General features: G+C 43.1%; 1 protein-coding gene and 1 long non-coding RNA gene across 2 annotated transcripts in view; one reads left to right on the forward strand and one right to left on the reverse strand.

Moving 5' to 3' along the window:
• Positions 1-13,907, forward strand: part of LOC105881324 (MAP/microtubule affinity-regulating kinase 3-like) — a 41,298-nt gene extending 27,391 nt beyond the window's left edge. Inside the window, exons 12-14 of the mRNA XM_076008520.1 lie at positions 4,958-5,215; positions 8,294-8,512; positions 13,556-13,907. Coding sequence (XP_075864635.1) covers positions 4,958-5,215; positions 8,294-8,512; positions 13,556-13,832 — 754 coding nt within the window. The 3' untranslated portion in view covers positions 13,833-13,907. The remainder of the gene's footprint in view (positions 1-4,957; positions 5,216-8,293; positions 8,513-13,555) is intronic.
• On the reverse strand, positions 5,775-25,392 carry LOC142874262 (uncharacterized). Its single transcript, XR_012922067.1, has 3 exons — positions 25,343-25,392; positions 8,696-8,818; positions 5,775-6,302 (listed from the first exon to the last, which is right to left on the reverse strand). It is a non-coding gene; the product is annotated as an uncharacterized LOC142874262 (long non-coding RNA).
• Positions 25,393-25,617: the final 225 nt, after the last annotated feature.

Consider the following 25,617-nt stretch of genomic DNA (forward strand, 5'->3'; position numbering starts at 1 on the left):
CTTTTACTGTTGTTGGCATATATAAATGCCTCTGATTTCTGTATATTGATTTTGTATCCTGAAACTTACCAAATACATTTATCATTTGGACGCCCTTAATTCCACTCTCTTGTCTGATTGCTGTGGCAAGGACTTACAGCACTATGTTAAATAGAGGTGGAGATAGTGGGCAACCTTGTCTTGTTCCAGTTCTAAGTGGGAATGCTTTCAATTTTTCCCCATTCAGTATGATATTGGCTGTGGGTTTGTCATATATGGCTTGTATCATTTTTAGGTAAGCCCTGTCTATGCCTATTTTGTTGAGCGTTCTTATCATGAAAGAGTGTTGAATTTTGTCAAATGCTTTTTCTGCATCTATTGAGAGGATCATATGGTGTTTGTTTTTGCTTCTGTTTATATGGTGAATTACATTTACAGATTTGCGTATGTTGAACCATCCCTGCATCCCTGGGATGAAACCCACTTGATTGTGATGGATTACTTTCTTCACCAGCACCTGGATTTGACTGTCTAGGATTTTGTTGAGAATTTTTGCATCTCTATTCATAAGGGATATTGGTCTGTAGTTTTCTTTTTTTGTTGCATCCTTTCCTGGTTTTGGTATCAGTGTTATGTTCGCTTCATAAAATGTGTTGGGGAATATTCCATCCTTCTCAATTTTGTGGAATAATTTCTGCAGGATAGGCATCAGTTATTCCTTGTAGGTGTGGTAAAATTCGAGTGTGAAACCATCTGGTCCAGGACTTTTCTTTTTAGGAAGGTTTTTTATTGCTGTTTCAATTTCAGTACTTGATATTGGTCTGTTCAGGAATTCTATTTCTTCCTGGTTGAGCCAAGGAGGCTGTGTGTTTCTAAGAAATTGTCCATTTCCTCCACATTTTCCAGTTTGTATGCATAGAGATTTTTGTAGTATTCATAAATTATATCTTATCTCTGGGAAATCAGTTGTAATTTCTCCTTTATTGTTCCTGATGGCACTTATTAGAAATTTTTCTTTTCTGCTTTTCGTTAGTGTGGCCAATGGTGTGTCAATTTTGTTTATTTTTTCAAAGAACCAACTTTTTGTTTTATTAATCTTCCGTATAGTTTCCCTGTTGTCAATTTTGTTTACTTCTGATTTGATCTTGCTAACAAATCTGTAGTGCCTGTCCTTTAGGAACTTTAAGTGAATTAGAATTTTAAGAAAGATAATCACTTCTTGATACAAAATAATTAATAAGATTAATAGGAATTCAACTTCATGCAACCTGAATTTTAAGAAAAACATTGCTATTTCTTTAAGATTTAAATGTAATACAGCTACTGTTTTGCTTATATAGATCGTTGTGTGCTAGACTATGAAATATAACCATCATTTTTCACACTTTCCTGGGGGAAAAACATTGTTCAAGCTTTCATAACAACCAGCTTGATGAACTTTTAGAATATGCAGCCTATCGTGATATTGGGGCTATCTGTTGTAATTAGGATTTTTGTGAGTTCGATCGGACAGACTTAAAATTTGGTGGATATTTGCTGCATTTACTGTTTCCTGCATCAAGGTTGTAGGCCTACTGTAAAAGTGAGAAAAACAAACTGGTTTTGTTGCTTCCTTTGTAGAACTTGTGATGAAACATTAGTAAAATCTCTGAAGAAATATTTGCCTTTAAAATTAGTATGTCAAAAATTTTAATAATTAATGATAAAAATGTTGATTTACATTTCCTACTTAGAAAGGTCTCTTTGATGAGGATCAGTTTTCACTGCGGGACATCTGTCCGTGCCCGCCTTGCCATGCTGGCGTGCCTCCCAGGTCTCCCTGCACCATCTGGCCAGTCGGCAGTGAGCTGCCTGGGGACAGACAGAGTGGCCTCTTGCTCCGTGGGAGGCTAAAATCCTTTCTTTCCCCAGAGTCTTTGGGACCCTTTGCACTCACAGGGAAGAAGCCACACCACTCCTGCCTCCCCTTCTCCTCCTGTTGTATTTGGTGCGTCCATTGACCCGGGCTCCTTACCGTGGCAAAAAATGTTGGCAGTGTGTAGGGGGGTACGTTTTGTTGACCCCTGCCCTGCCCTGAGAGACAGTAGAGCACAAAAGTCAGTTGTGTTTGTCTGTACCTTAACATCATGTGAACACATGCATCTGTGAGTCTGTGTGCATGTGCTGGGAACAACCCGGCATTCTTCACCTACTTGAGTCACTGAGGACTCTGTTTCAGGTGGCAGAAAACCCCAGTCCAAACAGGCCAACGTGAAAGCGGCATCAGTTAGGTCATACAACTAAAAAAGTCCAGGCCTAGAGTCGGGGTCCATCTCCGAGTTCTGCCTCCTCTGTGGTAGTTCCACAGCTGAGCTCTGCACACGGCTCTGCTGGAACCGGAGCCCGGGCTTGTCGCCATCGTCTGTGTGTGCTGGCTCTGGGCTTCTCTGAACCTGTTGCTGGCCCAGGTCGCTGGGAAAAGTCTGGGGTGGAGTCAACTTCTTCTGCAGCCCCTCTAGGGGGACCTAGAGTTGCTTTCCCTAGAGCAACATTTAAGGATTGTTGCCACAGGAAAAGAATGGATACTGAGTGGCAATCAAAGGAAACTGAAGGTGTTTGTTTCCAGTCCTTCTCTGACTCTATGGAGCCATTCTCCAGGCAGAGGGCAGAATTCTCAAACAGAAATGCAGGGCCAAGCAGCTCTTCCTGAGCAATTTATTTCAAAGACATGTCTCCCTCATGCTGTGGCTATCGGAATCCCTGTGGCTACATTATTAACTGATCTGTTCTATCAGGAGAACATTTACTGAGCACCTGCTCTGTCAGGCTTTCTGCCGACACTGGTGGCACGTTGACAAGACTATAGCTGTGCTTTGGCAGGGAGCTCCAGGAAGGAAGTGTCCCTACAATACAATGTGGCATGTGTGAACTAGAATCACAGCTAGAAGTGATTTTACTCTCATTGGGAGGGTGCATCAAGGAAGACTTCATGGAGGAAATCACCTCTGGATGAATTTTGAAGAGTGAGTGGAAAGACACCAGCCCTTTAGCCATAGAAGCAGCCTCAGCAAGTGTTTTCTGACCTGGTGCTTTACCAAGGGACCACACATCACCAGGAGGGCCAGAAAGTCAAGTTTCTGGAGCCATCATGGAAGGCAAAGCCTGGTGAGATGGCAGATATTAGACTGCAGGGGCCCAGGATGTGTGACTTACATGCCAGGGTGGGGAGTCTGAACTTGATCCTGAATACTCAGCATGCTCTAGAAGGTTGTGAGCAGATGAGTGACAAAGTCCAGTTAATATTTTAGGAAGTCCTGGGCAGTTGAGTTGGATAGACTGGAGGTGGGGGCAGAGGCAGGGAGCCCCGTGAAGATGAGATCTGAGGCTCTGCTCTGAGACCCTGGCAGTACAAGTGGAGAGGACGGGCCAGCTGAAGGCTGTCAGGAAGCTGACACCAACAAGATGTCATGGCTGGTCTGGACAGGGGAAGTGAGGGAAAGGAAGAACCTGCTCCCTTCCAGGTGTCAGTCCTTTGAAAGGATTTCTGCAGAAAGACACTAGAAGGATAAGATCAGAATTCTGAATCTCTGCTTATCCTTAAGTGAAAGAAACTACACCCTTGGAATTCCAAGGACATGATGGCTGAGCTGGAATTGAGGAATACTGTCCTGGTGAGACTCCTGTGGGTAGTTGTGTCCAGTAGCTGTCTGTGCCAGGTGGAACTGCAGACTTCCAGCCACTGTCACTCTTTCTGTGTCTGTAAACAGTTCAATTTTTTTCTATCAAGTTTTTTCTTTTTGAAAAACAAAACAAAACAAAAAGGCTCTGTTCATTCTGACTATTCTAAAAGCTCTGACTATTCTTTTTTTTTTTTTTTTTTTTTTGAGACAGAGTCTTCCTCTGTTGTGCCCAGGCTAGAGTGCCATGGCATCAGCCTAGCTCACAGCAACTTTAAACTGCTGGGCTCAAGTGATCCTCTTGCTGCAGCCTCCCGAGTAGCTGGGACTATAGGCATGTGCCACCATGCCTGGCTAATTTTTTTCTCTATATATTTTTTAGTTGTCCAGCTAATTTATTTCTATTTTTAGTAGAGACAGGGTCTCACTCTTACTCAAGCTGGTCTCGAACTCCTGACCTCAAGCGATCCTCCTGCCTTAGCCTCCCAGAATGCTAGGATTACAGGCATGAGCCATCGTGCCTGGCCTCTGACTATTGTTTATAAAGGATAAAGGAGTCTTTATAAAGGATTCTTTGTAAATTTCCTTTGGCTAAGAAGATTCTAAACTATATTGTGAAAACAACATAGAGTACTGTGTGAAATAATGATTAGTATCTATACCCATAACTTTATTATAACAGTTCATTTAAACGATGTCAGTGTGTTTTGGGAAACTGTTGAGAGCACAGTATGCTCATGTCATATGTTCACTTTACCACTTAGACTTGAACTGAGACATCTTTTAAAATAAGCATGATTTTATGCATAGCCTTATGTGAGAGGGACACCATCCCTCTTACATATATAAAGGCTGTAAGAAGTTCCTCCCCTTTTCCTACTTGCTTTCAGCACGTGGAATTTTATATTCATACCATTTGTGTGCTTCACAAACTTTTCAGTTGCCTGTTCATCAGGTATGGTTGCATATCCTTCATTTCTGTCCTATCGGCACAGTTCCCTGTGTGTAAGCAGTTTGATAGGAAAGCAAAGGGGAAAAGCTAGAGCTAGCCATTCTCTGTCCTAGAATTTCCTGGCATTAACCTGGTTCTTAAAAATATATATGTACTATACCCTTAAACTCCTAGAGGGTTTGTCTCATTATATCCTATTCTTCTGCTACCCTTTACCTTATCTTACCTATTACTCCTAAGTTCTGTGAAATATCCCTTGGATCTGGATTGATTATACCTGATTTGCACTACTGCATATTAGTGGTATATTGTGACTGTGAATTTTCATATGCTGTGTTTGTAAGAGTCTCTAATTTTCTGATCTCTGCAGCACGGTTTCTACTCCAGCCCCACCAGCAGCAGAAAACATACCTAACATCATGGCAGAAAACATTCCTAACACCATGGCCACTGCACCTCAACTCAGCTCTCAACATCCAGCGAGTTGGCACGGGTTCACTCTGCACCAACAAGAGGAGCAAACCCCACTGTTTCCTGACTGCCCTGCCATCAGGAGCCTTTCCCTTGGAGGGAAACCTCCAAGTGGAGGCACTGATACTATCCTGAAATCAAGGACAAAATTGAGGAGGTAAGTGTCAAGTAATGGTAGTTGTTTTAAGGTAAACATATTGAGCATAAAGAGAATTGTTAGTACTCTCTGTTGCAGGTGGCAGAAAATCCAGTCCAAACAGGCTTAAATAAAAAAGTCATCTGTTAGGTCATGCAACTAAAAACGTCCAGGCCTAGAGTCAGGGTTCATTTCCCAGTTCAGCCTCCTCTTTGGTGGTTCCACGACTGAGCTCAGCACCGTCAGAGCCGACCTCTTCCTGCACAGGGCTCTGCTCAGGCCCAAGCCTGGGCTTGTCTCCTTGATCTTGTGTGCCGGCTCTGGGCATCTCTGAACCTGTCGGTGGCCAGGGTCGCTGGGAAAGTCTGGGGTGGAGTGAACATCACCTGCGGCCCAGAGAACATAGAGCTGCTTCCCCTAAAGTAAAATTTAAGGATTGCTGCCTCAGGAAAAGAATGGACTCTGAGTGGCAAGCGAAGGAAATGACGGCCTTTGTTCCCAGTCCTTCTCTGACTATACAGAGCCATTCTCCAGGGCAGAGGGCAGAATCCTCAAACAAAAATGCAGGGCCAGGCAGCTCTTCTTGAACAGTTTATTTTAAAGCCCTGTGGGGATGATCAGAATCCCACTGGCTAGTTGCTTAACTAGTCTGTTCTGTTAGGAGGACATTTCCTGAGCCCCTGCTTTGTCAGGCTTTCTGCTGACACTGGGGCACAGTGACAAGATGATAGCTGTCTTTGAGGGATCTCCAGGAAGGAAGCGTCGCTACGGTACAGTGTGGCATGCATGAACTGAATCCACAGCAACAAGTGATTGCACTCTCATTGGGGGATGCATGCGGGAAGACTTCATGGAGGAGGTGACCTCTGCTTGAATCTGGAAGAGTGAATGGAAGATGCCAGCCCTTCAGGCATAGGACAACACAGGTCCTGCAAGTGTTTTCTAACATGGTGCTTTACCAAGGGACTGCACGTCATCAGGAGGGCCAGCAAGTCCAGTTGCAGGAAAAATGATGGAAGGCAAAGCCTGGAGAGATGGCAGGGTCCAAGGATGTGTGACTTGCACGTCAGGCAGAGGAGTCTGAACTCGATCCTCAAGACTCAGCATGCTGCAGAAAGGTGGGAGCAGATGAGTGACAAAGTCCAGTTAATGTTTCAGGGAGTTCTGGGCGGTTGAGTGGATAGACTGGAGGTGGGGGTAGAGGCGGGAGCCCCGTGAAGGTGAGGCCTGAGGCTCTGCTCTGAGACTCAGCAGGAGAGGAGAGGACGGGCCAGCTGAAGGCTGTTCAGAAGCCGACACCAACAAGAATTATGCTTGGTCTGCATACGGGAAGTGAGGCAAAGAAGAGCCTGCTGGTTTCCAAGATCCAATCTTTTGGAAGGATTTTGGTGAAAGACACTGGAAAAACAGGATCAGAATTCTGAATCCCTGCTTATCCTTGAAGGAAAGAAACCACGCCTTTGGAATTCTAAGGGCACCATGACTGAGCTGGATGGAATTCAGGAATAATGTGGTCCTGGGGAGACTCCTGCGGGTGGTCTAGTCCAGCAGCTGTCTGTGCAGTGGGACTGCAGACTTCCAGCCTCTCTGTCACTCTTTCTGTGTCTATAAACAGTTAAATTTTTCTAATTAGTTTTTCCTTCCTGAAAAAAAGGGGATCGCTTGACCCCTTAGGCATTTTGACTATTCTCTTAAAGTATAAAGGAGTCTACATAAAGGATTCTTTATAACTGGTCTTTGAGTAAGAAGATTCTAAACTATATAGTTAAAAACAACATAGGATACTCTGTTATTTAACCACTAGTTTCTATACCCATAACCTTATTATAATAGTTCATTTAAAACATGTCTGTGTGTTTTGGAAACAGTTTGAGAGCACAGTGTGCTCACGTTATACATTCACTTTGCCACTTAGTCTTGAACTGGGACATCTCTCAGAATAGGCTTCACTTTATGCAAAGCTTGGAGGACACCATCCCCCTCCCATAAACAAATATTCCGTCATGTAAGCTGCTATTTTGTTTCGTTCAAGGTAATAAACTTTTAAGATGACTGTTTGGGAAAAAGCAGCTACCGGTTAGCAATTGCTCTCGAATCTGCAAAGCAAGTTTAGGAGAGTTTTATTCTTTGAAAAACATGAGCTGGTTTGGGGAGGCAGGTGTGTGCGTTACACAGCAGGTTGCTCTGCGGTTTCCGCCTCTGCTGGAACCCAAACCCCCTCCCAGCCTAACAGAAATGTTCACTCATGCAGCTAGCCCTGCCTCAGTTTATACCACACCTTCTACCTGTTGGCCGAGACACTGGATATTGATATCCACGGCAACCTCTGAGCACCCCAACATCACATTCCCTCCACTAGGCAGTGAAGGAGACACTGCAAGGCTGTGTGAGGACAAGTGCACGTTCCTTGTGAAATGAACATGTGCCCACTGCTGCTTCATTTTGTGCTGTGCATTATATAGTCCAAGCTTTGTTACAGTCGCCCACAGAGTGTCCTTCCTCACTGTGATCTTACTTTAAGCACCTCCTGTCTCGTGGTGTCCTTGGTCACCTGTTTGTGTCTGTGTGCCTTTGCATACTGCAAAGGGAGTAAGACGTTCCTGCCCTTCCCCACGTTGCTTTCAGCATCTAGAGTTTTGTATTTATACCATTTGTGTGCTTCCAAAACGTTTTAGTGGCCTGTTCATCAAGTACGCCTGTGTGTCCTTTATTTCTTTCATATTGGCACAGTTCCCTTTGTGTAACTAATTTGAAAGGGAAGCAAAGGGAAAAGTTTAAATCAGCCATTCTCTGTCCTAGAATTTCCCTGCATTAACCTTGTCCTTAATATATATATATATATATATATATATATATATATATACTGTTCCCTTAAACTCTAGAAGGCTTTGTGTCATTATATACTGTTCTGTTGCTACCCTTTCCCATTTAACTTACCTATTACTCCTAAGTCCTGTGAAATACCCCTTGGATCCAGATTGATTATACCTGATTTTCTCCACTGTGTGTAAAAGGTATATTGTGATTGTAGATTTTTATATGTCATGTCTGTAAGAGTCTCTAATTTTCTGATCTCTGCATCACTGTTCCAAATCCAAGATCTCCAGCTCCTTCTGGAAAGGCTCACACTGCTGTGGCCACCCCAGGTGGCCCTGATGTCCCTAGCGGCCTTGATCTCAACACCACTTTCCATGGTCAGCAAGGGGAGCAACCAAACCACAGCCCTCCTGCCTCTCCCAACCTGCTTCACTCAACACCATCACCCCTGAGCCAGAGCCCAGGATTTTTCCGTAAATTGCTGGGAAGGTTCAGAAAGAGGTAAGTGTCAGGTGATGCTAGTTTTGGAGTGAACATAAAGAGCTTAATGAAAATGTTTTTTGCTGTTGTTGTTGCATGAACAACTGCCCAGATATTTTTCATTCTGCTTTCAGCTCATGTTTTTCTGGTTTATATATATATCTAACTTTATATATTAAAACCATTAAAATAGAAATTACAGACCTCAGTCTTCTATCTGTGTGCAGGGCAGGGTCACTGCAGTTTAGCAGAACTTCAGTTCTGGTGCAAGCAAAGGACTGGTGCCCACAGCAGCCAGCAGGGCGGGCTCTGCCTCCATCCCAGCATCTGTGGACATAAGGAGAGGGACGTGTTTCTTTGATCGCTTCATAGTCATTAATGAGCACTAAGTTTCTTAAAGTCAAAACCTTGAAATTGTTCTCCGAGTTATCTTGAGAGCAGGATAACTTACTTCAAAGGTATAGTTCTGGAGATAAAAACCCCTGGTTTATTCTCAAAAGCTAATAATATCATCTTAGGACATCCAGGGCATAAGAAAGAAAAAATAATATCAAGTTATGTATAAAATGCTTCCTATGTTATTTAGTTAGGCTGCCATTGGTGGCCTTGGAAACTCTAAGGGGTCCTTGAAGGTAATTCTGACTTCATTTCCATCATCTAGTAGACATGATGCAAACAGAAATATTGGTTGCTTCCAGAGGGAAAAGAAGGATACCACTTTCAAGGGTAACCAAATAGCAAAAGGCATCTTTATCCAGGAACAAGTCCCAGAAACCCAAGAGCCCTGCAGTTTCATGACTACCCTGAAGGCATTCTTTGAAATGAAGGCCGGCGTGGGTTAGTCTGTCTGAGGTTTCCTGCCGTCTTGCTTGGTGGGGCCCTTTTGTCTGTCACCTGTGTCTTAGGACAGCACAGGAGTGCTCTTAGGTCTGCAACAATCAGAGGTCCCCTCCTCTGTTTGTCTGTGCTCCCCATGGTCTGTTAGCACCCTGCTCAGTGTCACGCTCTTGCCATTATTAACCTGTAAGCCAAGTGTCACTTTTCAGTCTCCTTACCTTCTCCAGATTAATCATCTATGACTTAGGCGAGTCACATGAAATAGTGTCATCTGTTTATGGTTAGGGTATCAAATGGTAGAAACGGGAGGACTCCCGATATCCATTAGCATTAACTGGAGGTCAGGCGAGTCAGAAGGTTTCAGTCACCTTGTTCTCTCCTCAGCCCCATCCCCTTTACTATGACCCGCCATTCGAGGTCGGCAGAACAGAATGGTCTAAAGGGCCTTGCTGATTTGGGGGCTGGGTTCGTGAGCGGTGAGAGAGACAGTGAGTTCAATCCAGAAAGAGTCTGTTGACCCCCATGATAAATCCTTCCTTTCAGGGTCACCCATGGCCTGTCCCAGTCCTCCTTGTCAACCCTGGCTCCTTCCCCAGGGACTAGGCTAAAATGAAATCTGCCTCTGAAACTTGGGTGGTGGAAGGTGGAGCCAGGTACCATTGATGTGGCTGTTCCCTTCCGCCCCTGCTGAATGTCAGCAGGCGTTTCCCGGGGTGTCCAGGTTTGCCTCAGTTCAGAAAGGCAGCTTTGTGTCCGTGCACTTTGTCCCGTAATGGGCTCTTTAAGTAAAACCTTTCACCTCATTAAAATCTTTGAGTTTATTTAACTGTCTCCTCTGTGCTCCGTTTTTGGTCATCTTAAGACTATCATTGATAAAAATATCAGCTGTCATTATTAGAATGCTTACTACATGCTAAGGTAGAGAGATGTCTATACATATTTAGATGCATTCATTTTATACACACTTATTTGTAATATATACACACATTTTTTTTTTTTGAGACAGAGTCTCACTTTGTTGCCCAGGCTAGAGTGAGTACTGTGGCGTCAGCCTAGCTCACAGCAACCTCAAACTCCTAGACTCAAGCAATCCTACTGCCTCAGCCTCCCTAAGTAGCAATCCTACTGCCTCAGCCTCCCTACAGGCATGTGCCACCATGCCCGGCTAATTTTTTCTATATATATTTTTAGTTGGCCAATTAATTTCTTCCTATTTATAGTAGAGATGGAGTCTCACTCTTGCTCAGGCTGGTTTCGAACTCCTGACCTCAAGCCAATCCTCCCTCCTTGGCCTCCCAGAGTGCTAGGATTATAGGTGTGAGCCACTGCGCCGGATCTATACAAACATTTTTTATGTAAAATAACTACATTGATAATATAATATACATATATACACTCAGTACCTCTCCACAGTCCACCCTGTGGAGTAGATATCCCTGTTTCATAGAAGACACTGAAGATGAGGTTCAGAGAAGTGAAGGAACTTGTTTGTGGGCCTACAGCAAAGAAGTGTCAGGCAGAGGCAGTGACCTTCAAGCCACTACACGTGTGGCCCCTTGGAAAACTCAGTGAAGGTCTGGTGCAGGCATGGATCCTTTTCTCTTATTTCCTAATTACATTTATGTCATGTATTTAAGTTGAAATGGGAGACAGGTTTCTTGTTAAAATAGTCTGGGTGGTTAGCCAGGTGCAGTGCCTCCTGCCTGTAATCCCAGCACTTTGGGAGGCCAAGGTATGACAATTGCTTGAGGCCAGGAGTTAGAGACCAGGCTGAGCAAGAGTGAGACCCCATCTCTACCAAAAGTAGGAAAATTAGCCAGGTGTGGTGGCACATGCCTGTAGTCCCTGCTATTCCGGGGGCTCAGGCAGGAGGCTCAGGAGTTTGAGCAAGTTGCAGTGAGTGATGATGATGCTACGCACTCCAGCTGGGGCAGAGGAGCAAGACTCAAACAAAAAGGCTGAGTCTTCAATTAGATGAAGTTTGCCTTCCTGCACAGATCAGTTCTTTAGCAGATTATTGCTTTCTTCTCTTCTCTCCTACCTATATATCATATTCATTCACTAGTTGAAAATACTAGCAAGAGACAGGATGCCTGGACTTATGTTAATTTCTGAAACAAGCATATTGACTTCCATTTTCAGCTTTCAATATGTTGGGCTTTGTTCTTCTGTATGTGTTTATACAAAATTCCAATGTGAGAACAATTGTGGCTGATAAACACTGTGAAAAGGTTTGAAACAAAGGCTCCACATGCCTTCAATAAGCCCTGACTACCTTCAAAATTTTACGCCAAACATAGGATGATATTTTTGAAGGCTCACCAAAAGTGGGATATTTTCCTTTGCCACAAGCAATGCAATCAATTTGTGATAGTTTTTACTTGTTCAAATTAGTTTTATTAATTGATTCTTACTAGTGCCATATTTCTGTTTTATCAGCTTTACTGTGTGAAAAACGGAGTTAATCCTTGGTCTGGGGGGCAGGGTGCATAGATTTTGGCAAGTGGTTGCTTTGACACAGGGACCTCTGAGTGGAATTCTGAGTAAGGCTCATCTTGAAACCAGGCGTGCTGAAGGTCAGCCTACTTTCTGCTGATTCCTCGTGATGCTGCTGTTTTTTTTTTTTTTTTTTTTGAGCAGAGTCTCACTCTGTCACCCTGGCAAGAGTACCATGGTGTCAGCCTAGCTCACAGCAACCTCAAACTCCTGGGCTTAAGCAATCCTCCTGCCTCAGCCTCTCAAGTAGCTGGGACTACAGGCATGCGCGACCATGCCCGGCTAATTTTTCATATATATATATTTTTTTAGTTGGCCGATTAATTTCTTTCTATTTTTAGTAGAGATGGGGTCTTGCTCTTTCTCAGGCTGGTTTTGAACTCCTGACTTTGAGTGATCCTCCCGCCTCGGTCTCCCAGAAAGTTAGGATTATAAGCATGAGCTACCGCGCCCGGCCCTGCTGTTCTACTTGTGTTACCGTTTCCAAACATGACCTTACCCCAACCATCAGACTAACAGTCGACATGAACTAGGCTTCGGCTTTAGATGGTTTGATTACATCTTAATTGGTTTGATTCTGTCCAGATGGAGTAGTTTCACAGTGAGTCTTCAACCATTGAGCACAGGCCTGACAGACAGTACTCAATAAATTCCAGCTTTCATTCTTAATTATAAACTGCTCAGACAAGAATGTGAAGAGTTTTCTTAGCTTACACTAAGTATACCTAATCTCTCAAGATAATGTTGCTGAACAACCTACACAGCAGGGACGCTCCGCCCCACTTTTTCATATGCTTTTAGATATCTGCATGAGGCTGTTTACACGGCAGGTTGCTCTGTGGTCACAGCTCCATCCGACTGTGGTTTCTGCCTCTGCCGGAACCCAAACCCCCTCCCAGCCTAACAGAAATGTTCACTCATGCAGCTAGCCCTGCCTCAGTTTATACCACACCTTCTACCTGTTGGCCGAGACACTGGCTGTTGATGTCCACGGCAACCTCTGGGCACCCCAACATCACGTTCCCTCCACTAGGCAGTGAAGGAGACACTGCAAGGCTGTGTGAGGACAAGTGCACGTTCCTTGTGAAATGAACATGTCCCCACTGCTGCTTCATTTTGTGCTGTGCATTATATAGTCCAAGCTTTGTTACAGTCGTCCAGAGTGTCCTTCCTCACTGTGATCTTACTTTAAGCACCTCCTGTCTCGTGGTGTCCTTGGTCACCTGTTTGTGTCTGTGTGCCTTTGCATACTGCAAAGGGAGTAAGACGTTCCTGCCCTTCCCCACGTTGCTTTCAGCATCTGGAATTTTGTATTTATACCATTTGTGTGCTTCCAAAACGTTTTAGTGGCCTGTTCATCAAGTATGCCTGTGTGTCCTTTATTTCTTTCATATTGGCACAGTTCCCTGTGTGTAATTAATTTGAGAGGGAAACAAAGGAGAAAAGTTTAAGTCAGCCATTCTCTGTCCTAGAATTTCCCTGCATTAACCTTGACCTTAAAAATATATATGTACTGTTCCCTTAAACTCTAGAAGGCTTTGTGTCATTATATACTGTTCTGTTGCTACCCTTTCCCACTTAACTTACCTATTACTCCTAAGTCCTGTGAAATACCCCTTGGATCTGGATTGATTATACCTGATTTTCTCTGCTGTGTGTGACAGATATATTGTGGTTGTGAATTTTTCTATTCCATGTTTGTGAGAGTCTTTTATTTCCTGATCTCCACAGGACTCTCCCTCAGGAGGGAAGACGAGCCCCGTCAGCCAAGATTCCCAGCGGAAGCCCCCCGGGTGAAGTCCCCCTCGCTGGGGGCACGTCCAGTGACACTTCGGCACTTGGGCAGCCGCAGGACCTGCAACCTGCCCCACCTGACTGTCCCCCTGCCTCTCCTGTCCCATCCCGCCACTCTGTCCCTGTGTCCCCGCCAGTGCGGGCGAGAAGGTCCCTGTTCTCCCGCTTCTGCTGCTGCATGGCAGCTGATGGAACTTCACGAAACGCTTGTTAAAGAATGTGCAACTTTCAGATGCGTGTGTCAAAGAAATTAACAATTTATAAAGAAAATATCAATTTACCTTTCTTACTTGGAAAAGTCAACTTTATTGAGGGTCAGATTTTCGCCGATCCTCTGTGCACGCTCCTGTGCCTCGCAGGTGTCACCTGCACCATCTGGCCCGTCCAGATGCACAGGGACCGGCGAGCAGCCTCTTGCTCTGTGGGTAACGTCCTTTCCGTCTCCGCAGTCCTTGGGACCATTTCTGTTCACAGGGAAGGAACCAAACCATTCCCGCCTCCACTTCTCACCCTGTTTTCCTGGTGCATCCATTCAACGTAGCTCTTTATTTGGGCAAAACAATGTCAGCAGCTGGGCAGGGGGATAGATTTTGTTGTCCCCTGACCTGCCCTGAAAGATAATAGAGCACAAAAGACAGTTGTCATCTGTGCCTTAAATTATATGTTCACGTATATGCATGTCTCTATGCACGTACTGGGATCAACCCGGCATGTCTTTAACTACTGCAATCTGTTAGGATTCTGTGTTGCAGGTGGCAGAAAATCCAGTCCAAACAGGCTTAAAAGAAAAAGTGCATCAGTTAGCTCATACACCTAAAAAACCCTGGCCTGGGGTCAGGGTCCATCTCGTAGTTCTGCCTCCTCTGTGTGAGTTCCACATCCAAGCTCAGCATGGGCGGACTTGACTTCTTCCTGCACACGGCTCTGCTCAAGCCCAAGCCCAAGCCCGGGCTTGTCTCCTTGATCTGTGTGTGCTGGCTCTGGGCATCTCCCAACCTGTCGGTGGCCAGAGTAGGTGGGAAAAGTCTGGGGTGGAGTCAGCTTCATCTGTAGCCCAGGGACCTAGAGGTGCTTTCCCTAAAGTAAAGTTTAAGGATTGCTGCCTCAGGAAAAGAATGGACACTGAGTGACAAAGTAAGAAACCTGAAGGCCTTTGTTCCCAGTCCTTCTCTGACTATACAGAGCCATTCTCCAAGGCAGAGGGCAGAATTATCAAACAAACAAAAATGCAGGGGCAAGAAGCTCTTCTTGAACATTTTACTTGAAAGACTTTGTCTCCCTCATGTTGGGCTGTCAGAATCCGTGGCTGGTTGATCATTAACCACTTCGGTACAGTGCTCACTGGCTGTGAAACCTTGCCCACAGCCGGCACTCACATTATGCACGATAGTCTGCGCTGTGCATTGACGACACATCCATTTTGCTCTTGTGTGATGAGGAAACTTTACAGGCAGCTTTACTTGTAATGTAAATCAGAATAGGTAACATATACATATATGTTTTCATTATGTTATTTGTAAATGTTCACTATTTTGATAAATGAAAAATTAGAAAAGTTAAGTTTTTTTATTAATGCTAAAGTTGACGCTCAGCTGTGCGCCTTCATATCATGGCTGTCGGCTACAGTCGACACTGGGCTGTGTGCATTCATCTGAGGCTGTCGACTATAGTTGACGCTGGTACTGAAGTGGTTAATTCAACCTGTTTAATTTTCCAAACCTCACAGCCAATAAAAAGCCCAGTTCTGCAATACGACTGCGATTCGTTGTCAGTTCACAAAATACAAGGAACCAGTAAAGACCCACGCAGTGAAACCAGCCACGGTTTTGCCTCCAGTGGCTTCACGTCCACCCGGGAGAACATGCTGGGTCCTCGGAATGTGAAATCGCCAGAGTGTAGACAAGTCCTCCCATAGTGCAAAGTCAAATAGTCTGTGCAGGCCTCAGTTTCCTTCCCTGCAAGGGGAGGTTGGGGCTGCAGAAGACCCGTGAGTTCAAATATGAGTCGCTCATTCAGTTATTACTTTTTGATTCATCTATTCACTCAGTCAAGTGAGACTGGCACCAGCATGGCCTCATGGAAAAGCTGGGCCCTGACACACACAGACCCGAATTTCCATCCCGGCTCTTGCACGTAGTAGCCGGCTAACTGTGACAGGGCATCAGGTTTTCATTCTGAGCCTCAGTTTCCTTTTATTTCAGTTGAGACACTATTGTTCCGGTGCTGCTAAGAGCATTGTGTGATACCAGTGGTTCCCACTGGAGGCCATTCCACCTCTGGGGGGAAGTCTGGAAATTTACTGGGCATTTAGAGAACAAGGACTGGGATCTAGTCAACCTACCACATCTAGAATCCTTCAAATCTAGAATACACCTTTCTATACCCTAGAAAACCGTGCTGTGTCCCAGATTCCTCTTGGATGTTTCAGTGAAAATGAAGAGTCTACCCTGAGTTTACTGCTAAGTACGATGCTTTTATGTGATGGTGCTACGCATTGACTTTCCACAAATGGATCTACCATATAAATTAAGGAGAAAGTACATGGTGCTTTGTTTGGCACTTTACTGAGAGTTGTTCATTACTTTGGAAAAGTGTGCTGCCATCAGGAATTTTATTGCTGGTATTTGAGTCATTAGTAAACACATTTTATCAAGCTGCATTTGTAGCTGTCCTGTTTACAGTGATTTTACACATACACATGCAGACTGAGCACTTACTCAAAAATGTTACCTATAAGGCTAAAGTGCCAAACAATGTTCAGTTAGATATTTAATATTGATTTTATCCCAATATTTCTTCTGCCAAAACAGAGTAGAAACATAAATTAGGCAAATATTTTCTGAAAGAATATACCAATAGAGAGAGATGTCAAGTACGTATTGTACCTCCAAGACATAAGGAAATGATTGGAAAAAAGTAATAATGTAACTGAAATACTGATGGCATTTTTGGATCAGAAGGAATATTTATCACTGCTTCTTAGATAAAACCAATGTAAAAATTAAAGTAAAATATGGCAAACTACACAATATTAGAAAAAAATATCTTGTTAGCTGTATGAGTGACTATTACAAAAGTGAAAAGAAATTCAAGAAAAGTATTTTTCTTTTTCACCAAGTAATTTGCATGTTAGAGAAGAATTTTGAGGTGGGGTAAGAGTTCAAATACAACTTCATCATGCACCGCAGTCCAGTAAATTTTCATTATGAGTACAGACACGTCTCAGGTGATGATGATTTTCTGTTTGCATCTATTAAATTTGTAAGAAATGAAGAGTCACAGAGCAAATGTTATTTTCAAAGTTACTGACAGTGGATATGAATAAACTCCATTACACGAAACCCTTAATTAACATTCCTAGAAAGCAGGTCGTTTCCCAGAGCCTTCGCCTCGGCAGCAGAGGGAGCAGGGGCCCCGCGAGTCAGTGCGCAGGCGCAGGCGCGGGGCTGTGGGACGCTGCGAAGGTGAAGGTGCTTCAGCAATTGCTTGTCTCATGCTCCACGCAGGGCGCCAAGGTCACAGCAAAAGGTCACACACCGCAGTGGTGCTGTTACTGCTCCTGGTGACATGGGCAGTGCTTCCCGGGATAACAGATTATTTTGTGAACTGTGTAGTGACTGTGAAGAAGTGTCTGTGTGTCTTGTTCTGAACAACAAAAGAAGTAGCTCTGCTAAGGAGAATGGTTTTTTTTAAAAAAAAGTTCAATTTTTAGCTCTTCGAGGTATCTCCAAATTACTTTCCACAGGGGTTATAATAATTTGCAGTCCCACCAGCAGTGTAGGAGTGTTCCAATCTCTCCACATCCATGCCAAGATTTGTTATTTGGGGACTTTTTGATAGAGGCCATTCTCACTGGAGTTAGGTGATATTTCATTGTAGTTTTGATTTGTATTCTATGGAATACTACTCAACTACAAAAAACAATGGTGATCTAGCACCTCTTATATTATCCTGGATAAAGATTGAGCCTATCCTTCAAAGTGAGGTATCACAAGGATGGAAAAACATGCACCACATGTACTCACCATCAAATTGGTACTAATCTATAAGATACTGGGCTATAAGGACAATGGACACCTTCCAGGTTCTGTTTACTGCTTGTTTGCTAACCGCAAGGCATTATGAGTACATTATGGGATGCAGAGGAAAAAGACAAAGAACACGGAAACTGGAGTCTCTCAGCTAGGACCTGGAACAGGTTAGAGCCTATCAGGGGCAGGATGAAGTAAGAATCACTGTGGGGGCGGATGCATGACCAGTGTGTAAACAACTTAGCTATAAAAGGGTCACTAGCACACAAAGGGGGGTCCCTGCCCAAAGAAGAGGCCACTGCGCTGGCACTCTGGGGGCTTGGACCCTAGCTTGAGCTAGACAATAAAACTCCTTTTGATAATTACAGCCTCCGTGACTCTGTCTCTCTGTCCTGCAGCCCTGCAAATCTCAAATATAACAATCAACCCTAAGGTGCTCACAGGTAGTAAAACTCACCGGGTGCTGGTCAGGTAGGGGGGTGTGGGGGTAAACTCACACTAATGGAAACAGGGCACACTGTATGGGGAAGGACACACTTTATAGCTCTGGCTTGGGCGAGGCAAACACATTTCATATAACCAAAATGCTTGCACCCCCATAATATACTGAATTAAAAAAAAAAAGATTGTTCACTTTTTGATGCTACTAAGTAACTAATTTTTCCCTGGTTTTCCCATTTAATTCATCTTGAGGTGCATGCAAGAGTTTATTTCCATAATGATTCAATGAACCAATGTTAACCAATTTATGTGCTACTAATATTATTACTAATATAAAATGAATCCATAATTTTAGCAATGCCAAGGCTCAGAATAAATAAATTTTAAATCTAGTCATTGAAAAATTATATGTTGAAACTGAAATATTAAGAAAATATGGGATATATTTTTCAGACATAGTTAAAATGTTAAATGGATCCTTCCTAATTTGTAAGGAAATTAGACAACTGAAAAGGGATTCTCAATAACTGTATTATACATAACCTCACTCACTGAAACTTGCATAAGTACACATATGTTCTAATTTAGAAATATATTTCTCAGTCAGATACTATTTAAAATGTATAAAGAATTGATTTCTAGATCTCTCTCAACTGAATCTACTAGACCTGGCTACTAATCCATTTAAAATAACAAAGAATATGTTGACAATTTGCAGGAAGTTAAGTGACCTTGGGTTCAAAATGTCTTAACTGTTATAGTTGGAACAGATTTATCGCTTAAGATTTTCACACCCATTCATTTGGAACAAAGCTAAATTACTTATTTACCCCATTTTCAACTCTGTATTTTACCAAGGATGGTTTCAGTGCAATAGGGAGGTTACTAAAAAAAGCACTAAACTAAGTGCAAAAGCTAAGAGGATATTTCAGACTCCTTTTAACAGATGGAGAGTAAAATATTACCAAGTTACTGAAAACAAATGAAACATAGGGATCTCAGTGGATTTCATCAATGCAGCTCGCTTTAAAGATATTTTGCATTATTGACATCATATATGTGTAGTACACACTCATACACAGAGAATTGTATAGCACAATGATAGGAAATGTGTTGTGAAAAGTGCATATTGGATCAAGTTAGGGTTTATACTTTTTGTGAGTTCACTGACCTGTCCTCCAGGCCTTCCACATTATCTCCTCATATACTCTTTGTTAACTGTTCATTTTTCCTATACTCCCTGTCATTCGCTGAGGGATATGGTCCCCATAGTGTGAACACTAAGCAGGATAAATAAAAACAACATACTTAGGGTATCTTAGTCATAATGCATGAAACTAAAGACAAACAGAAAGTCTTGAAGGAAAACGAAACCTTACACAAAGAGAAGCAAAGGTAAGAAGTATGGTAAAGGAGGAGGTCCCCAGCCCTAGTTCCCTCACAGAAACACCAACTTAGTAAGTACCCATAGATGGGAGTGCCTTTATGAGAATCAGGGAGCCAAGGCAAAGGGTAGCAGAACACAAATGTAGCACAAAAGCTGCATCAAAAAGCATAACCACAGTTTTACTTTGCCTGTCCCCCCAGGTTACACAACTGCTTTGGCCCTTAATTTATCAAGTAGGGGAAAGCAAGACAGAGGCTGATGTTCAACTTTCCCAGGATTTGGGGGAACTACCTCAGAGCTTACTTCTGTCTTGCCTCATGTGGAACACTTGGGGAATTGGCATGGCCAGACCACCTGGGGACAGCTAGAAATGGGGAAAAGGGACAGGGGCTCACAGTGATGGTGTGTAGATCTTAGCAGCCCTACACCTTCATCAGTGGTCTCACCAAACAAAGGTCCTCTCTAAGGGCCTTGCTCAAATGGAGGAAACATATAAACCAAACTTATTTGACCATGGAGCTCCTCCTACTGGACCCATCCAACTGTGGAGTCCAGTCAGTGGCCCCATCCAGCCAGAGAGTCCAGCCAGCATACCTTGGAAAATCTGCAGAGCCCAGCCACAAATCCTACCCTGGCCAGGAGCCCAAACAGCGGCTTCACCAAGTGGGGCACCAGCAGCATGCCCCACCCACCCACACATGCCGTCATCTGACTTTCACAGAACAAAGGCTGAACTAATTGGTGAAAGCTTTTCCCTGCTGAAGCCAATCTTTAAACACTGGAAGAAGTGACTACTTTCTCAAATATGAGACACCAATGAAAGGATACAAAGGTCAGGAAGAATCAGGGAAACTTAAGATCACCCAAAGAAACTAATAAACTTTCACTATGAATTGGAGAACTCAGCAAGAATTCAAAATACTTATTTTAAATAAGCTCAGTGAACTTCAAGAGATCACAGATACAAAACCAAATAAAATCAGGAAAACAATACATGAACAAGATTGGATATTCAAAAATAAAAAATAAACCAATAAAAACAGATATCCTAGAGCTAAAAAATACAATGACTGAATTGAAAATTCTAATATATATCTTCAACAGCAGACTCAATCAAACAAAAGGAACACTTACTGAATTTAAAGACAAGTCATTTGAAATTATCCAATCAAAGAAGCATAGAGAATCAAAGAATAAAAGTGAAGAATGCCTGGGTGAATGTGGGACACCATCAAGTGAAACCAATACATATTATTAGACTTCCAGAAGAAAAAGGGAAGAATAAAGAGGCAGAAAGTCTATTTAAGGAAATAATGACTGAAAACTTATGAAATCTGGGGAGGGAAATGGATATCCAGATTCATAAAGCCAAAAAATGTCTATGTACCTGAAACCTGAGTAGGCCTACACTAAGACCCATTATAATTAGTTTGTCAAAAGTCCAAGACAAAGAGACATTTTGAAAGCAGCAAGAGAAAAGCAACTTGCCATATATAAGAGAACTTTCATAAAACTATCTATGGGTCCCTCAGCACAAACCTTGCAAGCCAAGAGAGAGTAGAATAATAAATGCAAGTATTGAATTTATTCTGGCAACCAAAGATATTATATCTGTCAAAACAATACTTCAAAAATAAAAGAGTGATAAAATCTGTGCCAGATAAACAAACACTTAGGGAACTGGTTACCACTAGACCTGCATTCCAAAATGTGCTGAAGGGAGGTCTTCTAGTTGAAATTTTAAAAAAGGTATTAAATAACAACACAAAAGCTTATTAAGGTACAAATTTCACTGATAAAGATATGTGGACAAACACAGAATATCATAATATTTTAATGGTTATGCATAAATCACTTTTAACACTATAACAGTTAAAAGAAATAAGTATTAAGAATCACTATAACCCTCCAAACTTGTTCATGAGTATACAATATAAAAACAAACAAACTCTGATATCAGTAATATAAAGTATGGGAGAGGGAGTAAAACCATGTAGCTTTTGTATGACATTGAGGTTAAGTTTTTATCAGCTTCAAATAGACTATTACAAGATTTGGATGCAAGACTCACAGTAACCACAAAGAAAAAAGCCTATAGTAGACACACAAACATAAAGAGAAAAGAATCAAAGCATATCGCTTAAACATTCATTAAGCCACAATGAAAGACAAAAGTGGAATAAACGTAGAAAACAGTAACAAAAGGAAATCAGGAAAAAATCACAAATGCATGTAAATTAAACAACATGCTCTTAAGCAACTATTGGGTCAAAGAAAAAAATTTTTAAAAATTTACAAAATGTCTTCAAACAAACAAAAGGAAAATAATACATACCCAAACTTGCGGGATTCAGCAAAAACCGTACTTAGAGGGAAGTTTATAGTGATAAATGCCTACATCAAAAAAGAAGATCCCAAGTAAACAACTGAAATTTACATTTCAAGGAACAAAAAAAGAAAGAAAGAAAGAAAGAAAGATTAAACCTGAATTTATTAGGAGGAAGATAATAATATAAATCAGAGAAGAAAAAAATAGAGATTAGGAAAACAATAGAAAAAAATTGGCAAAACTAAGTATTGGTTTTTTTTAAAAGATAAAGAGAATTGGCAAGCACTTAGACTAAGAAAAAATAGAAAAGACCCAAAATCAGACACGAATGAGGCATTAAAACAAATGGCACTGAAATAAGAGAAGATCATACAAGACTATTGTGAACAATAACATTTTAACAAATTCAACAACTTAGATGAAATGCATAATAGAAACACACAATAAAACAAAATTGAAAGCTTGAATAGATTGATAACAAAGAAAGAGACTGGATCAATAATCTAAAACCTCCAAAGAAAAGCTTAGAACTAAATGTCTACATAGGTGAACTTTACTCAACATTTAAATAAGAATTAATAACAATCTTTCTTAAATTCTTCCAAAAAATAAAAAAGGAACATTTCCAAACTCCTTTCACAAAGCTATCATATCTGTGATACCAAAGCCAGAAAAAGACACCACAAGAACAAACCTGCCAGGAGTTAGCTACTCTCCCAGCAAAACAGGCCCCAAGGCAGGATCGTCGCAAGGCATATGGAAATAATAGGAAATAAAGAAATAATATAGATGGAGAAATGATTGAGATGGAGACAAAGTGCAGTTTAAATGATAGGGGAGTTAAGGGACCTCCAGCATTCTCATGAGCTGTGAGGCCCTGACTGAAATCCCACATCAGTAAGTATTGTTACAGCAAATAGTTGTCTTTTGTTAAAGAATTATGTGTACAGCTCATGTTTTGAGGTTTCCAGGGGAACCTTACCTAATTCTGTCTACAAGAATAGATGGTTACACAATTTTTCTAAGATAAGCATGTTAAGCTCTAAGTTAAAAACCGACCTAGCTGAGCATACGAATTAAAGATAAAATGTATAAAATGAGAACACTGAGTCTGCGTACTACTCTAATCTACTTTTTCTAAACACGGAGACATGTAGTCAGGAATGAAGCAGGAACAGCATTGAAGTCTAGGATAGTTCTTATCTGCTGGGCAGGCATTTTAATCAGCTTCTCCGCCAAAGACCCAAACTGAGCTTCTGCTTAGAAAAAAAGCTCAAGGCGATGATGGCCAGCAGCAAAGAAGAAACGCTGCTTTGCAAACGTCCTTTGGCAATGCCCCCCCTTGTTGTGAGCAGCTTCAATTCTGCCAACTAACATGTCCACAGATTCCTTCAAGGCAAAGCCCTGAAAAACTCCTGAAACCTTTCATATCTCTTTGCCTATTTTCCCAACACAAACCTATAGGCAAGTATCTCAAATGAATATAGATTCAAATCCCTCAACAAAATATTAGCAAACTGAATTCAACAGCACATTAAAAGGACCATACACCATAAAAAAGTGTGATTTATCTCTGGGATGCCAGGGTAGTTAAACATACCCAAATCAATCAATATGATACACGACATTAATGGAATTGACAAAAACTACATGATTATCTTAATAGATACAGAAAAAGCATTTGAAAAAATTCAACACCATTTTTTTCATTAAAACACTTGACAAACTAGGAATAGAGGACCTCAGCACCATAAAGGTCATATATAAAATGCCCACAGCTAACCACATTCAATGATGAAAAACTGAAAACATCTCCTCTAGGATCTGAAACAAATGAAGGACATCCTCTCTCACCATTTCTGGCAACATAGTATTAGAAGTCCTAGCCAGAGCAGTTGGGCAAGAAGAAATAAAAAACACATCAGAATTGGAAAGTAAGTAGTAAAACTGCCTCTATTTGCAGATGCATGATCTTATTATATATAGAAAACCCTAAGGCCTTCACAAAAAAAACAGAACCAATAAACAAATTCAGCAACTTTGAAGGATACAAAACCAATACACAAAAATCAGTTGCATTTCTACACACCAACAATGAACTATCCTCCCCCCAAATTAAGAAAACAATTTGGCTTACAATAGCAAACACACAAAACAATATTTAGGAAGAAACCTAACCAAGGAGATGAAAGGCTTGTATACTGAAAACTATAAAACACTGATGAAAGAAATTAAAGCCAACACAAACAAATGGAAAGGCATTCTGTATTCACAGATTGCAAGAATTAATATTGTTAAACGGTCTATACAATCCAAAGCCATCTATGCATTTCCTATCAAAATCCCAAAGACTTTTTTTTCTTTACAGAAATAGAAAAAAACTATCTTAAATTCGTGTGGAACCACAAAGGACTCTGAATAGCCAAAGCAATCTTGAATAAAAAGAGAACAAAGCTGTAGGCATCATGCTGCCTGGTTTCAAAATATATTACACAGCTACAGTAATTAAAAGAATATGGTACTGGCATAAAAACAGGTATATAGACAAATGAAACAGAATAGAGAGCCCCCAAATAAATCTATGTATCTATAGACAACTGGTGTTCAACAAGGATGACAAGAACACACAATGGGGGAGATGGAGGAAACTTAGATCCAAGGCAGGATTGAGATCTCCACCATTCGCTTCCTTTGCCAGCACTGTAATCCGCCCCCGAAGCTGAGCCGATGGCAGAGACCGAGGAAGCCTCAGCGCAGGGGGAGCCAGAAGACAGCCAGGAGGACAGTGCTATCTCCTGGGGGTGGACAGAGGGAAAGCTACAGGACAGCGCCTCTAGCACACCCCTTCCTGCAGACGGTGGGATGTCCAAGGACAGCGCAGCCATTTCACCCTTCTTGGGAAAACTGACGCCGCGCGAACTCTCGGTACCTGCCAGAAGGCCGCTGGGGACATTTTTGACATCCTCTCTGGCCAAAAAGTTACGGACCACCCCCCGTGCGAGGAGTGTGTCAACAGGCTTCCACAGCAGCTGGACACCAAGCTGCCGGGGAGCTGGCGGGCGAGGAGAGGGACGCGCGCGGAAGGCGCTGCGGGCCTGGAGCGGGAGGCGGCCAGGCTGGCCCGGGGGCTGGAGGGCGCGGACAGGGACCTGGCGAGGGTGAAGTGGCGGCGGGTCTCGAGGCCGCCCAGGCCTGACGAGGCCGCCCAGGGCTGGACGAGCAGGAGCGGCAGCACCGCAGGAACCACCGCGCGCTCGAGTGGCACCAGCTGGGGCTGCTTGACGCCGGGGAGCCTGGAGGACCAGCTGCGGCGCGGCTGCAGGAAAGCGACGTTAATTAGCGCCGCGTTCGAGACCCGGGCCAGGGCCGCCCGGGCGTCAACAACTCCAGGCTGGGCCGCCTCCCCGCCGTCCCGTGGCTGGAACGAGACCAGCGCCGCCTGGGGACGGACGGCTCTGCTGCTCCCGGCCCTGGCCAGCACCTGTGGGCGACAGTCTCGGAGGTACCGCGTAGGCCCCTGAGGAGACCGCTCCTACCTCGCGTCTTCAGCCGAGGCCTGCGCGGAGCTGAGCTGCCGTTGTGTTGTGGCGCGGGCAGGGTGCTTTATGGGATGGCAGGTTGGACGGTGGCCCTGCTGGACCGCACGCAGCACTTCGCGCAGAAGCGGGCAGGGCGCGCGGGTCCTCCGCCGGCCCCAGCCCATCCGCCTGCAGAGAGGCCTGTGGGGGCCCGCCGGGCGGGGGGAGCCTGTTCCATCCCGACGCCTTTGAACACCGAAGAGCAGGGGACCAGGGCGCTCAAGTTCATGCTT

This window comes from Microcebus murinus, chromosome 12 (genome assembly GCF_040939455.1).
Source record: "Microcebus murinus isolate Inina chromosome 12, M.murinus_Inina_mat1.0, whole genome shotgun sequence".
NCBI lineage: Eukaryota > Metazoa > Chordata > Mammalia > Primates > Cheirogaleidae > Microcebus > Microcebus murinus.